At 42.9% G+C, this 15511-nt stretch overlaps 1 protein-coding gene across 2 annotated transcripts in view; it reads left to right on the plus strand.

Moving 5' to 3' along the window:
- The window catches only part of Ppp1r9a (protein phosphatase 1 regulatory subunit 9A), a 256258-nt gene extending 241784 nt beyond the window's left edge, over positions 1–14474 (plus strand). For both annotated transcript variants that reach the window (XM_052173213.1, XM_052173212.1), the window contains exons 16-19: positions 2793–2994; positions 4848–4967; positions 7196–7378; positions 8547–14474. In XM_052173213.1, coding sequence (XP_052029173.1) covers positions 2793–2994; positions 4848–4967; positions 7196–7378; positions 8547–8747 — 706 coding nt within the window. In that variant the 3' untranslated portion in view covers positions 8748–14474. The remainder of the gene's footprint in view (positions 1–2792; positions 2995–4847; positions 4968–7195; positions 7379–8546) is intronic.
- Positions 14475–15511: the final 1037 nt, after the last annotated feature.

Genomic DNA, 15511 nt, shown 5'->3' on the forward strand with positions numbered 1-15511 from the left:
ATTCTTAAAGTTATAGGTAATAAATAATGGAGTTAGAAGACAGGCCCAGCGGGGCACAGCCAGAATCTGCTGCTTTGTAGCTGTGGGACAGTTATCGCCCGGATGTGGGCTTCCTGCCAGCTCCTTCCTCACCGCCCCAGGAGCATCATATAGAAGCTGCAGAAGACAGTCTTTGTCAGAGGCCATAACCATGTTCACCAACAGTTAAAAAAACAAACAAAAAAAAGAGCACAGCTAATTAAAACTCTCATAAAATGCTCTCAGCCAGGAAAACCCTCAAGACTGATAATGCCTATGGACATGTGCATCCGGCATTGGGGATGGGCCTCCACTGTGGCTTGCCCTGGGATTTGGACTCCCTGGGGTCTCTTTCAGTGATGCTGGTGACCAGCAGCATTCACATTCCCTGCCTGTCATTGTCCTAAGGGTATGGTGGTGGTCTAGAACCATTGCTACAAACAGTTGACTTGATTGAGGATGCCACTCACACTGCCCTTAGTTACACAGCCGTCTCAGAACCTCTCAGGTAGTGGCCATCTCCCTGAGTGCTGCAGTCCCCTGACTGAGCCTTGTCCAGCCTGAAGGGACCAGCTTCTCCTTAGATGTGGGACTACAGAGAAGGTAGTTCCGCTTTTCTAAACAGATTATTATAGACGTCCTTACTGGAATGTGGAGGCTAGCTTAGAGATAAGCACGGAAGTTATCACTGGAGAAATGGTGAGAGCCCCAAAGAGATTTATCTCCGCAGATGGCATGGGGTCACATTTTAATGGGGTATGGGAAGAGGCGGCAGGATGAGCCTCCTGGAGTCAATCCCTGGGGTCAAACTGGAGTCTCTAATCTTATCTCCCTCCTGGACATATTTATTAGCATTTGTTCACGTTCCAATGGCTGTTGTTTACCTTAAGGACTTACGATTTCTCCCCCTCTCCAGGGGGAGCAAAGAAGAAAGCTCTTCCTCTGTTTTATTGCCATCAGAATCACGTTTCCAGACTCCTTCCCCTCATAGTCTGCGGGTGTGATAACACTGAGGTCTCAAACTGTCAAGTCCCATGGGAGGAGACTGAAGTGTGTGGAGGCAGGGAAGAGACTTTCCACACATGGTCACAAATGTTCGACTTTCCATGGTGACTTGTCTTATATTTGCATTTGACATAATCATGATAACATGTTAAAATATAGATTCCAGGTCAGCTCCCCTTCTCTCCTCCTAGTTCTGAGCAGCCAATAGTTGTGAATCTAACTCCTGTACCAGAAGCCTCTAAACAGCTTTATTTGGTCCATGGGCAAAGAATAAAATGTAACCCCTCCAGAACCCAAGGCCTCAACAAGTGTGTGTTCTGGGCTTAGTTACTGTACCCTCCTGTCCTGTGGTAATAGGTAGATTAAGAGTGCAAAATTTTCTGTTTAGTTTAAACTTGAAGATGAAGCTTAAGGTTGACCTATTGATTTCTCATTGATTTCTATTATCCTTGAAGATACCCTACTGCCCCCCTCAACACATACTTTTAAAATACATTAAAGTGATCCCATCTTCTGGATTTCTTTACGTGACCATCAGTTTTATTCACCCATCCCTCTGTGTCAGGTTAGCCAAACCTTCACAAATGTGTCTGCTCTTGTGTCCTTTTGCACTGTGTATCTATCTGTGCCTTACTGTGCAGGGCACTTGTGTGAGCATTGCTAACTTTGGTTCTTGTAGTACTATTTGGATATAAGCCACAAGTTTTAGACTTGATGCTATATATATATAACAATTTGAACTATACTTCAAAATTTACTTGAAGTGTAAGGAAACTGGGGTTCAATATTCACGAGGGATAGAAACTATGTATGTGGTATCGGGGCACTTTTAATTGAACGGATTCCTGTTGTCATGATATTAATAGCTACCAAGTAATTACCTTCCTTCTAGAATCATTTAGACATAGTAAGGCTGACCTCTTCCAAAAGCATGTGAACATTTTCTTCTTAAGCTCTTAGACAAGTATTTTCATTTGACCAATAGATAAATACAATTATCTACCTTAAGTTTAAATAAGAAAAGTGGTGTCTCTCAGCTGCTTTTGAATCTTTAAATATTTCTAGACCTGAATATTTACACTTCAATCGCTTTGGTGGATCTTTAAGAAATGTTAACCTATTTAATTCATTAAAGTCATACATGAGATACATCAACACATTCATTTGTACAGATTGAGACAAAGGGACAGAGAAAGCCTGAGACCACACCCTCAGAAGGTGATAGAACCTCAGCTTTCAAGTGGCCCATTATGATTTCAGACCCTATACTCCTCCTCTAAATACACATTAATTAAGACTGTGATGAGAAATCAGTGGCCTGCATTTTCTGTTTAACATTACACATGCTCTGAAACTTCCAAATCACTTGAATCTTTCAGCCATAGATTCTGGGAGCATGAATACAGGGAGAGATATAAAAAATACTGGCTATGAGCTAATGTGATTTACTGTGGTGGCTGTCCTAAGAGGGATCTCCAAAAGGATGCTCCATCCTTATTTTAATTCATCCATATATACTTATAAAGGCATATTTAATATAGTTTTGTCATTGAAATATTAGTTCAAATCCACATGTTCTCAGAGATTCCATTTAAATGCAGAAAAGCGGCAAATATTAACATTATCGCTATTTCCCGAAGCAATACATTTTTACCACCGTGGTAGAACAGTTCCTCAAAGAGTTTTACCTATATTGAGAGTCTTGCTAGAACTGGGTCCAGTGTCTTTTGCTGTTATTTGTCTAACATGTCCATTCTTGTCACACTCAGAATCTTCAGAAGCAAGCTGGAAAACTGGAAAGCCAAGCCCACCTCTGCAGCTCCGGCCTCCGCCCGCTCTCCTTGCATGCCTTTCTCATGGTTTAATGAAAGCCGGAAAGGATCCTATTCCTTCAGGAACCTGCCTGCAGCTCCAAATCCCCGTCAGCCTTCTTCTCCTGAGACTCAAATTTCAGATAAAGCAGGGTCCAAGGTAGACAACTGTGGACTATGAAAGCCAGCCGACAAGAAAGGGCCCATCCTGTCTCTTCAGCTATTGGGAAGCCTTCTCAAACCTGTGTGTGCGCCCTGGATCTCAGGAGCCCCTGTGCTAACATTGTCCTAGGCATGCATGATGTTTCCTTTACCCGGAAAGCAAGCCCCACCTAACCAGCACCTTCTTTAATACTGTTCTCTTCTAGCGTGTGCTTTTCTCTTCGATTTGCCTGTCATTTCACTTACTGCTGTTTAATCTGTTTGATAGTTAAGCCATGCTGGGAAGGAGGCATTGGATAATGAAACAGTGTTGGAAGATATTTGCTAAGTATTCTTTAAAATTGCATTATGAAACGATTTCACTGTGCCCTTCAAGATTTACTGGAAAACAGATAAATTTGCAACTATATTCAATATATTTAAGTGAAGCAAACAGAAAAACAAAGACCACTGACATATAGCACCTTAGTTACTTACTTTTTGTATCAAATGTCCATGCAGATCACCTGTTCTAATTCCTTTTTAACGTTAGCAGAATTACACTAGATGTGTATGCGTGGGTGTGATGTGTTTCCAAGTGTGTGATGGTTATTTCCAGCATGACTCTGCAAGCCTGGTCTAACCTTGTACTGACACACATGGTGGCTAACCTTCGTGGGATTTGGTCTTCTCTTTTCTGTGTTCACTCTTCTCTCCCAAACAGAAACATGAGGTTAATCTTACTTAAACTGAAATCTTCCATTGAGATCTACAGCTCAAAGGGTTTTGACCTAGGGTCTAGAGGATTGTGTCTCCAGAGATAATAGCAAAGGTTGATTGATATTTCGTGTGCTGTACCTTGCTGCTGAATGTTCTACCAGCTTTACTCCTTTTTGGAAGACTAATCAAATCTTGAGGTTGGTTTGCTACTAAATTCCCCAGTCTCTGGCATGGTGTTTATTCTCAACAATCAACTAAGCCCAACACAAAATAATGGAAATACCACTTTGGTTCCTGGAGAAGTGTTATATGAAACAAGGTGGTATTGGGCAGTTGCTTAGAGGCCCTGGGAATCCAGCCACTCTACAAGTAACAAAATAAGTTTTGGTAATAAGTGACCCTTTGGGTCCTTCAGTGCTGTTCTGAGACTTAAGGTTCGCTTGAGTGATCCTAACATCTCACACTAAAGAGAGGTTCATTATAACACATTTTCACAAGTAAGGCTCTGCGGTCCTTGTCAAGTTGTTTTAACATCTGCCGAGCATGTTAAAGAAATTCGAGGAAAATTCATTTTTCCCACGTCCCACCTCCCTAACCCCGAGAGGTCATGCAGCCTTGTGGGTGTGCCCCGTCTCTCTGACTGTGTGCTGGTGCCATGAAAGAGTTATACACCAACACGTAACTAGTGCTGTGTTGTCAGACCATGCCCTCCTCCAGAGCTCATCACTCTGAAGGCAACATCCAGGAGGGGACCTGTCACTTCTCACAGTATTTATCACAGCCAGCCACACGCCATCTTTCCCAGGGGCACTCCAGCTACATTCCTGATATGAGTTACCATCTGTTCCTGATAACTCAGCCTCTCCACACCATCTTGTATTCCTACTTAACACCGTTTCTCATCACAATTAGGGTCAAAGCAGAAGGGCTTATCAATATCACTACTCTGAGCACTGGCAGAAGGTAATGAATTCTCCTGTACCCTTGGAGAGAAACTCACGAAGCAGTTCTGTATATACCTATCCTTGAATCAGAGACGGATTTCCAATCAGGCTCCTGCACAACTGCCCATGAAGCAATTGAGGTCTTTGGAACACACCTACCTCTGGCTCACTCTGTGTTCATTTAACATGGTTGTATTTGTTTTTACAGAATTTCACCTTCAATGATGACTTCAGTCCAAGCAGTACCAGTTCAGCAGACCTGAGTGGCTTAGGAGCAGAGCCCAAAACGCCAGGGCTCTCCCAGTCCTTGGCACTGTCCTCGGATGAGGTACTGTAGTGGCCCCATGGCAGAACTTAGTTTTTGTGTGGCTCGTTTCCTCTGGATCCCACCCTTGCAAGATGTTTGAGGGCAGATTTAGCATAGAAGGCATCAGCACTGAGGTTTTATGTTTAACACGAAATCCCCATGATCCATTCCCCTTGCCTTCAATGTTAAAGAAAAGTGTAGTTTCTCAGCCCCCTGAAGCTTCTTGGGTATCTCATTATACATGTAAACACAATGTTAGAGTCTGGGCACTGGAGAGCAAGACTGGAAAGTTTAGATCACTCGGAAACTGTGCGTTATCTATTCTATATCTCCTTACCCAGAGTTCTGCCTCCCCCCAGACTCCAAGGGTCTTCTGACTACCATATGTCCCGTTAAATCATTACTATCACTAGGAATGGTTCTGGAAAGAAAATAGAGTAAGACCCATTTATTCAGATGCTAGAGTGAAGATTAGCATTGCTAAGAATTACCAGGAAGTATCAATGCAGGAGATAAACAGAAAACTATGTTAGGATTAACTTAGTTCTAAAAATAGGTGGGGGTTATGGGCAGGAAATAATGTAATTAGGATTTTTTCTTACGTATGAAATACTTGTTCTTATTTCTTTTTGACGTGAGTTATATGCAATAAGCCTTGTTTCCTTTAAGTGTTTCTGGTCCTGTTTTCCGAGTTGGGCTTGATTCTGATGTTGTAGAGCATGCGCTGTGGGTGTTGTGTGTCCCATTTCTGTAACATTCTTCTTCTCCTTGGTTCTTTTGTTGCTACTCACCCAGAGCCTGGATATGATCGACGACGAGGTGAGCTGTCTGTGGGTTGTGTGTGCTGCCTTGTCTCATCCAAACTTGCTTTCTTCTCCTTACAAAATAACTTATGAATCCAACACTAAAGAACACTTTCCTCTGGAGCAGAGGGGAAATGCCCTGCAATTGTTTACATTTGACTTAAAAGATGTTCCTGGATCAAGAGGTTCTATGCCACACCTCCAGAGTCCCTACGCCCCACCTCCGGAGTCCCTTACTTACCTCCCATAGTCATTACCTGACATGGTCCATTGTTTTTCTTTTGGTATAACTTCTACTTTCAATACAGTAAAATATTCAGGAACTCTTAACTTCACATTAAATGAAAAATTAGTTTTTAACAAAATATTATTCACGGTATTAAGAGTACAATATTCTAAACATAGAAATAGGATGTAGCAACGCTGCATAGATTGCAGTATACAAGTTCCCTGGTGGTGTGACTTCTTTCTAAATAAAACATCAGTTTTCAAGTCATCAATAGGAAATGGTAGATGCGTTTGTTACCTTCTCTCTCTGAGCATGGAAAAATGGCTTCAATGGTGAGACATCACCATGGTAACAAAGTCTAATCTCCAATTTACTTATACCTCCCTCTTTCAAAGATGAAAATCTCCCCATATCCACTGCCTTTTCTCAGCTCACACGCTACCTGTTCTCCACATGGTGCACCACGTAATCTGTCTTTCCTCTGAGACCTGCCACTGCCTCAGCTCAGCTCAGTTCAGTGGCTCTGGGGCTGCCATGCCTCTTTATGCAAATAAAGAGAACGGTCTACAGTGGGCAAGCCTGGGACATGCAGTGAGCATCTTCCTACGCTCTTATTGCTTATCCTGTGCCCTCTACGAGAGATCGTGTGACCTTTCCATCTCAGTTCCCTCATGTCTTAAAGAAACTGTGGTGTAGGCGCCCTACCTACCTTCCACAGAGGTGTGCTTCCTGCTCAGAGAAGACAGAAAATAGCTGTGAAGTTTCTCTAAGAAAGCTTGAGGGCTGTGAGACCTTATTCTACAGGTCTCCTTTATTCTACAGGGGACCGTGATATTTTCAATGTGTTTTTATGTAACTTTTCTGTCTTCTGTCAGGATCAATTTAAGTGGTGAATCACATGTGGCGAACTACGAAATAATTGTTTTCCACATCTGATTCTATCTTCAGGCTTATTTATTATAAAATCATCCATGTTAGTGTGTACTTTTTCGATTTTTAACTTCCTACATTTTTAATGGTATTTTGTTTATGGGAAATTTTTAATTTTCCATCTACTAGAATCAGATAAGTAATAGATGTGTTTCTTCTAACACAAGTAGAACTGTTATCATGTATGATTTACAAGTAAACACAGCTCTCGTAACTTGAGAAATTCCTTAATTTGAGCCATAGAGTTGAGTCCTCTAACCACACTGCCTCCTCCGTTCCTGTCTCAGATCCTCGATGACGGACAGTCTCCGAAACACACTCAGAGTCAGAGTCGGGCCGTGCACGAGTGGGGCGTGCAGCAGGTTGCACACTGGCTAATGAGCCTGAATCTGGACCAGTATGTACCTGAGTTCAGCGCCCAGAACGTCAGCGGGGAGCAGCTCCTCCAGCTGGACGGCAATAAACTGAAGGTAAAGAATTCTTCATCTGGGTTAGTTACTAGTTTTATGTGGTACTTGTAGCACCCGATGTGTTTCCATTAGCTCAGAGTGTTCTGCATATCCATCAAGTGGTAGTTTTACTACTTACAGAAAAGATACTGAATTATTTTCAGTAGGAAAAAACAAAAGTTTCCAGAAGCCCATCACAGGTTTTAATTTGAGATAGGCTGCTGACTAAGAGAGTTGGGGGGCTTTTCTTTTACTTCACTGGCAATACATGACTCCTATATCAAAATCACTCCCCACTGTACTGATATGTTCTAATAATGGCCAGCATGAATCTTCCTGTCTACATTTCTCCACCATGCTCCATCCCCTCCTGCCCACTACGTGAAAACTGAAAGTACGTCCCCAACTTTCTTCCCTGATACATGCAAGCCATCCTCCCTGTCACCTCCACTGAACCTTCCATTCCACTCACCTGGACCTTCTCTCTCTCTCAGAGACTGAGGTGGTACCCAACTCTGCCAGGAAAGGTCAAGAGGAGGGTACAGCCAGCTCCACACAGCCCACCCCACTGCTAGGCTGATGGATAGATGAGTATCTCTCTTGACAGTCTTTGAAAAGGTTAGAGATCAATCAATACCTGTGAATATGAAGGCCCGTTGACAACTGTCCCTGTTAAGGAGATGGATGCATCCTGCTGAGGATGCTGACGTCATGGAACATTGGAAGTTCACAACAATCTCCTCCAATTCTGACTGCGAGCTCACCCCGCCACCTACTCATTGTAACCAGGCTTCCTTTATAGGTCTGTCTTTGGGGAGACAATGGCGGAGAGATGCTGACATGGGCATCCTAGCCCCAAAGTCCTTGTTGGTTCTCATTGTAAATAACTATATTGGCAGAAGGGAGGCCATTTTCCTTCTCCCTGCCCTTCTTGGAGCCTTCTGTAGCAGCAGGTGTTCTCAGTTACCCTTTGAAGATACGGGTGAGTTTAGCAATACTTCAGAGAACAAAGCATAGGTGCTCGGTGCATAGGGAACTTAGCACATGTGGTCTGCTTCTCCTCAGCCTCGACCTCCTCCTTCCACAGTTAACTAAGGTCATGAGATTAAACAGTGTGATGTTTTCCTCATCATAAACAAAGAGGTCAGCAGTTTTTCAGATTCCTTTTGTGCATGTGTTTCCTCTGTAGGCTCTTGGAATGACATCATCCCAAGACCGGGCACTGGTTAAGAAAAAGCTGAAGGAAATGAAGATGTCTCTCGAGAAGGCTCGCAAGGCCCAGGAGAAAATGGAAAAACAAAGAGAAAAGCTGAGGAGGAAGGAACAAGAGCAAATGCAGAGGAAGTCTAAAAAGTCGGAAAAGATGACTTCCACCGCGGAGCAACTGTGAGCAGTAAGGCCTCGCCTCCTCCAATAGATGGGGAAGTTTGAGAGAAGTCCCGCCCCTTCCTGCCCCCACTCTCCTGCATAGGATGAAGAAGAAACTGACAGGGATAACACCACTGTAGGCGATTAAAGAACTGTGTGTTGAATGCACTCTCGATTTTAACCTCCTAAAATAACCCCTCACCACCACCTTTGGTTTATTGACAAACCAGAATTATCGTTTTTCTCTTCTACTTAACCAATATCTCATGGTGTGTTTAGTGTGTGGCGCCACTTGGAGGGCCAGCCTGACCCAGCCAATGAGAGCAGGACTCACTCTGGTGCTGGGAGTGCAGTACCCAGAATTCTTAGTGATAGGCCCTGAAACTGAAGTAGTAGTGTCTGACTGTTGGTGTGGAGACTAGAGATGGGGGAACGCTCCTCAATTCTGTCTGTAGAGCAAGTCAGTCCTGTTGTGGGGATGTGCGTGCCCAGCACAGAATAGCGCCCTGAAGGGAAGAGCAGGCAAGCGTGCTCTCCTGCTTGCTGGGAATCAGAGCAAGGGGAAATAGTGGCTATTTATTAGTTCTAGAAGTGAAAAGCTTTAAGCACACAGATGTGGGCATACTTGGGGCTTGGAGGATAACATCTCCTCCAGGATGTGTGTCAGAGTGTAGTGCAGCCATGGGTGCTGGGGTCTGTGGCTTCGTCTGCCAGGGCTGCAGCAGTGTTCGAGCGGCACTGACAGTCTCGGCACAGCTCCTTCTCCCTGCAACAAACCCAACAGGAAATTGATTTTTAAGGAAACTAACATCTTCAGGTGTCCTCTTCAGGGACATTCTGGCTGGCCCTCAGCCTGCCTGTGACACAATCGTGAACCTGTCACATATTTTCTACTCAGAAGAATTTCCCAAGTGGGCTCAGTGAGTGTTTTAACAAATGTACTTTTAAGTATTTAAACCTAGAGCTACTGGTTAGAGACTAAGATTTGAGTAACAGTCAACCAGAGAACTTTTTTTTTTCTTTTTTTAATGCATACTAATTCTTTCCTGTGAAGGACGGCTGTCATTTACATTTTAGAGACATTTTGAATGACTTTCTAAGCCATTCTCTTCCACGTTCTAGAGAGTTCCAGATTTGTTTAGAACAGTACGTGGGACAGGTTTTTCACAGTGTAAGAGCTGATATTGCCTAAGTCCAGTATTAAGGATTTCAGTATTTCACCAACCTGAGTTGAGCGCAGGAGACTGGGTAAGGAGGGGAACAGAAACTCATCTTGAGACATTTCCCACCCAGAGGGTTTTTATTTGTTTGCTTGCCTTTAGTTTTTTGCCCTTTTTGCTTCTATATCTAACTCTTGTTAGTGCATCATCTACTTTAAGGTGGACTGATTCCCAGGTAACGCTGGAGACCCGAGGACTTCCGGGTATTCACTTCCTTTCTCCCAGCAGGCCCTTGCGCTGCCCAGAGGCCTGTGCATATCTCCTCTGCATGCGCAAGTAAGCAGGACCTGACCTGCATCAGGCTCCAGAGTTACGACAGGAATCTGATAGGATAGAGGTCGGCTGCCTGTGTGGCCTCACTTTGTATTTTAACATTGTGACTTTTCATTTTTATCATTATTACTATTTTTGTAACATGGATTCTGAGATTATCTGAACTAGAAACTTAATCCTGTCCTTTCTCCCAGAGCCTGTTTCCTTTTCTGGCCCCAGTACTTCTGTTAAGGTCTGGTCCTTCTGGTACAGACTCACTGCCGTCTGAAACATGACGTGGGAGTCACATTGCTCTTTGTACAAACCAGACCTGCTTCACGGTTCTCTCGTGGAGTACGGCGCTGCTTGTATCTTAAGATGCCTGATGCTTCGCCACTTACTAATATTCTGAGAAAACAAGAGACATGTTACTGAACTACACACTCAGTAAATCTTTCCTAATGCCAGAAGACTAAGGAAAACTCTGGCAGTAGAACTACTCTGTTGTACGCTTTAGCCTCGGCATTTCTTTTCTTTGGGGGGGAAAGGCTGGATTGCACTGGAAGCTTCTCTGTGTTCATTTTCCAGAGTGAAAACAGAAGGGTGATCATTTTAAGTTGTGTTTACACTTTGGTCATAGTTGAAAATGAATGTATATATTGGGAATGTCTGTAAGTCTGCCTCTGCCTGTAACTTATGACCTCTTATATTACGTTTCTTAAATACAGTGTTCTTACTGTAACTTTATTAACACTCCGTGCTTGGATCACCATTCATCCTACAGTTACAAATCAAGTTAGTATTCCTTACATTATTTAGTTTATAGTTCAGTCATTTTAATTTTTAAGTTAAATTATTGCAATCTTAGACCAAAATGAATTCTTTTAACGTTGCTATTTAAAACTAGTAAAATCATAGAAGGCTCTTGATTGCACTGTTTGACAAAGGATACAACACGGACTGGTTGATCCAATATAGAAACCAAGTGAAGGCCCTTAGTCCTTGTGAGCATTTTGATTTCTTGTTAGCTCCTTTTTTGGCTGTGATGTATGATAATTGAGTTTCCAATATCTTGTTGCACAATGCTTTCTTTAATGCTATGGTTTTCAGGGTTTAAACAATTTAACAGAGATTTGTTGCTTCATGCTTTAAGGATTTTGGGTGGTTTTTAAACTATCAACAAATGAAAAGAAGGGGTTGTATGCATATTGTGAACTATACTCTAGTGAAGACCAGTGGGTCCCCACCAGACACCAAAAGTGTTTGGGGTACAGGTTATGTTGGGGAGTGGGGGTGCATGTTGAGGCCCTGCCATAGACAGAGAGCACTGTAGGAGTAGATTCTGGGTGTCTGTTACCTCCTTTAAAGTGACTTATCCTTATGTAATCATTTTTTTCTCCTCCCCAGCATCAGGAGGGCAGAAACCACTGTTATCTGTTATTCTGTTCTGTTAGAGCAGAAACCACTCTATCTACTTTAGTACTCTGTCTACTTCAGTACTCTCTCAAAGCCTGTCATTACTATCTTTGATAGCCAAGCCCTTCTGAAGCCATTTGCCATCCTTCTGCTGGGGTTGAAATGCACTTCCCAGACTTTTAAAATACCACAGTAGTTTGTAATCACACTCTGAAAGGAGCTGATGCCAAACTCAATTTATAAGAGGCACACCATGTAACTACCTACCTTGTGTTTCTTTGTTTTAGGCAACAAAGTAGCAGAGGAGAGAACCCCTACTGCTGCTCATGCTGGGCAGTGTTTACCCTGAGATCTTAAATACCTTAGGCCTAAGCTGCAAGAATGTCCACAAGTCAGATTTAGCACCTGGGCCTCTATAGCTCGTGCTGACGATGAAGAATTCTCTTTTAGCATCTTTGTCCGATAGGATTAACTTCTACCTGAAAATTATTTAAGGAAATGATTGCATTTACACAGCTATTCTAAGTCATTTATAATCATGAGAGGTTAGAAAAACTTGAGGACCATCAGCATTTAAAATCATTCCGGAGGATGGACGGCAAATGATTCTAAAAGAAACTTCTGTACATTAGATGCATATTGTCCTTTCATACACTGGAATAGTTAGGAATCACCAAATTCCATTTGAGTAGCTAAAGTCTCTTCCCGCAGAGCTGGGGATAAGGAACACTCACTTTAGGGGACAAGCATTAGCAGGGTTCATGTCACTTGCTTCAACGCTAAGGCCCTAGTGCTACCTGGGTGAAAGGGTAATTTGGATAGGATAGGTCTAGTTCGCACGTGTTTTCTTAGTTGCTTTGAGTCAGGGCTCCACCTGTGTTCTAGTTATAAAACAGAGCTTGTGGAAGTGAGGCTAAACTTAAAACATCTATGCTTTCTCCCCAAACCGTTATAGAAGGACAAAGGAAGGGGATAGTTTCAGGACAGCATGGCAGGAAGTCTGCTTCATGGCCATTCAGTCCTCGAAGCCAGGCTGAGCGCATTGGCCAGTTTTGTTTGCTTTTGTCCCGAAGAGTTAAAATCCCATGAAATTTAGCCCTGATCCAAAACACTGGGGGAAAGGGGAATAGCACCAAAGAAAACACATATTAATACCTTGAAGGGTGAATCTGAAGAAGCTGAAGTGAGCAGTTAGAGGGAAAGGAAAAACACCTGCACAGTCAACTGCCCCCTGCAGAGGACCACGAGCTCCTCACACAGAGGCATGGTGTCTTCTGGAATGTCAGTCACCCAAGACTCTCATCTGTGGAAGCACCTGGATCTGGGTCTGGATCCTCAGAGGAGGGGGCAGAAGATGCCTCCCTGTCCCTGCCCACGCTCCCCCCATCCCCAGACCATTAGCGAGACATCGATGTGCGAGGCAATGTACAAGCAGTAAGAAGCCACAAATTCTCATTGCATGCATGCCACTTGTGTAGGTGTCAGAGCCGTGTGTGAATATGTCCCCACCTGACACACACATGTACACCTTAACCTGACACACACACATGTATACCTTAAGCACGTGGCACAAAAATATCGTCTCCATGGACTACAGTGATGCTTGTTAGGACCCTGGGCTGTAATAGTGGCATCGGTGCCACTCTTTATGTTGCATATACATTGAATGGCTCATAGATTTTAAGAGTTTTTTTTATTGTAAGTATCCTACTAAATGCACTTATGCTTCTAAATGTTTATTATATATTTTGGTAAAAATTGATTTACTAGATCTTTGGTATCATATTTTAGTGAGGTAAATTTTCCTCGGATGTCTGATCAATGCTCTGATGTCCAGATTGCACATTTTTTAGTTAGAACTCAGAAGACATTATGCAGTTTCTTTGGGCATTTCCAGCTGCAGGATGCCCACCGTTTTCTTGACTAAATTGCACTGTGTTCTCATGCATCAGCCCTCACCTCTAAAATGAGGTAGATCCTCAGTAGCCATGACGCTTCTGTCGCCGCCGACTGCTTGCTCTCTGGTGGCCCGCTATCTACTTCCTAAACTATCCGCTTGTAATGGATGGCATTTTGGTTGCCACCAAAAATAACACAATGTGTTCTGAGTATATGTCGTTGGAATCTGTGTCATCATTTCCTTCATGCACACAAATTTCTTGTTAAAAAAAACTTTCAGCCATGAAATAACAATTGGCCAGAAATACCCTAAATACCCTAAATTGCCTTTACGAGAAAAAAAAAAAAGCAGGACGTGCTGCCCGAGCCGATAACCCTTCCCACAGCATCAGGTTCAATCCGTGAGTGCAAAGAGCTCTCAGCGTGCACACGTGCGCTCTCCTCAGTATTATTTAATGTCATAACTACTGCTTTTGTATTTCTTAATGATGTTTTGATGAAACCACTTGTATGTCTGCTATAGATCACTATAGACAAGACCGGACAGCTGAAAACAGGAGGGGAAATAAAGTTCTGTACTATTGTAAGACTTGATTTATGTTCATCTTTCCATATATACTGCTAAAAGGGAAAGAGGTTTGGAAAGCATTAAAGCCTGGTATGTATGCATAACATAGCACCTGAACTTTCTTCATTTGTACATTTTGCTGTCTGGTCATTTGCATGGGAGAAACAGTAGTGCCACGTCCGACTTGTTCTCTGGCGCTTGATTAGTGTGTGCTGTTTCCAATGGCATCCTTTACGTGTCGGTTTTCAGAGGCATTCGAAACTAACTACCATCGGTGGACCATTGTTTTCTGACCATTTAAAAATACCTGTGATTAAACGTAACTTGTTAGTGTAAATAAATCTCTTGCCAATGAGTATTATTGTTGTTAGATAATGAATGCAATAAAGGAAATACAGAGGTCTCTCGGAGTACATGTTTCTTTTCTCTCTCTCGTTTTTTCTTTTCTCTTCCATTTCTACCCTCAAATAAAACAAGCCCTGACTGGGTAAACCTGCACTGTCAAAACATCTCTCTCCATCAAGAGCAAAGTACACATTCTTCATGGAAATGAAACTAAAAATAAGTTCTAACTCTGGCAAAGTGTAAATTGGCAGCTAGAATTACACTTGAAAGCACAATTATGGAACTGGGCATGAAGCTAAAGAGCAGGGCCTTCGTCTGGAACCCCTGGTTCCCGCTTCCCCTGTCCCTCTGTCACAGCCTCACTGTCAGGTTCCCCAATAACCATCAGCCAGAGGAAGATGGATGGCACCCCCATTAAGCCCCCAGTCTCACACAACAAGAAGCAAGCCAAGAAGTAATCAGGTGCAGCCGAGAGCACGGGTTCTGCTAAGCCGTTTTCCTTCTCAGGTCTCCAAGACTGAGATAAGACAAGTGAAGACCACGCACTGCACTGACTCAGCTTGCGAACGAAGGAACGTGAGCCCGTTTACCTCCATTTTGGAAACTGTTTGAAAAAACCCCTTTACCAAAATTTGCCCTTCTTTGGACAATCTTAAACGCATGCCATGGGAAACCAGATAGTTTCATCTTTATTTTTTTATTTTTTTAAGAATTAGCTTGATTCATCAGTAGAATGAAAGGGGATATGCCCATTTTACTGAAGGTGTGATAAAGGCTTAAAGAAATATGTGGGGTATGATTTCCTAAGCACCATGCTCACGGATAGTCATAACCAGTGTTTCAGAGAGTCTAGCCTCCAGGATGTGAGGACTGAGGATCACCGAGTAAATGAGCACTCACGGGTACCTGGTGTCATGTGCTAAGTTGACTAAAGTCACTTAAATGGTGTTAATAATTTTATTAATTATTATTTTGGTTTTCTTGAGATGAGATCTTACTTCATAGATGAACTTGGCTTGGGATTCCTGGTCCCACTGCCTTAGCCTCCTAAGTCTAGAATTATAAGCATGCTTCATGATGAATGGC

Source organism: Apodemus sylvaticus, chromosome 2, assembly GCF_947179515.1.
Source record: "Apodemus sylvaticus chromosome 2, mApoSyl1.1, whole genome shotgun sequence".
Lineage (NCBI taxonomy): Eukaryota > Metazoa > Chordata > Mammalia > Rodentia > Muridae > Apodemus > Apodemus sylvaticus.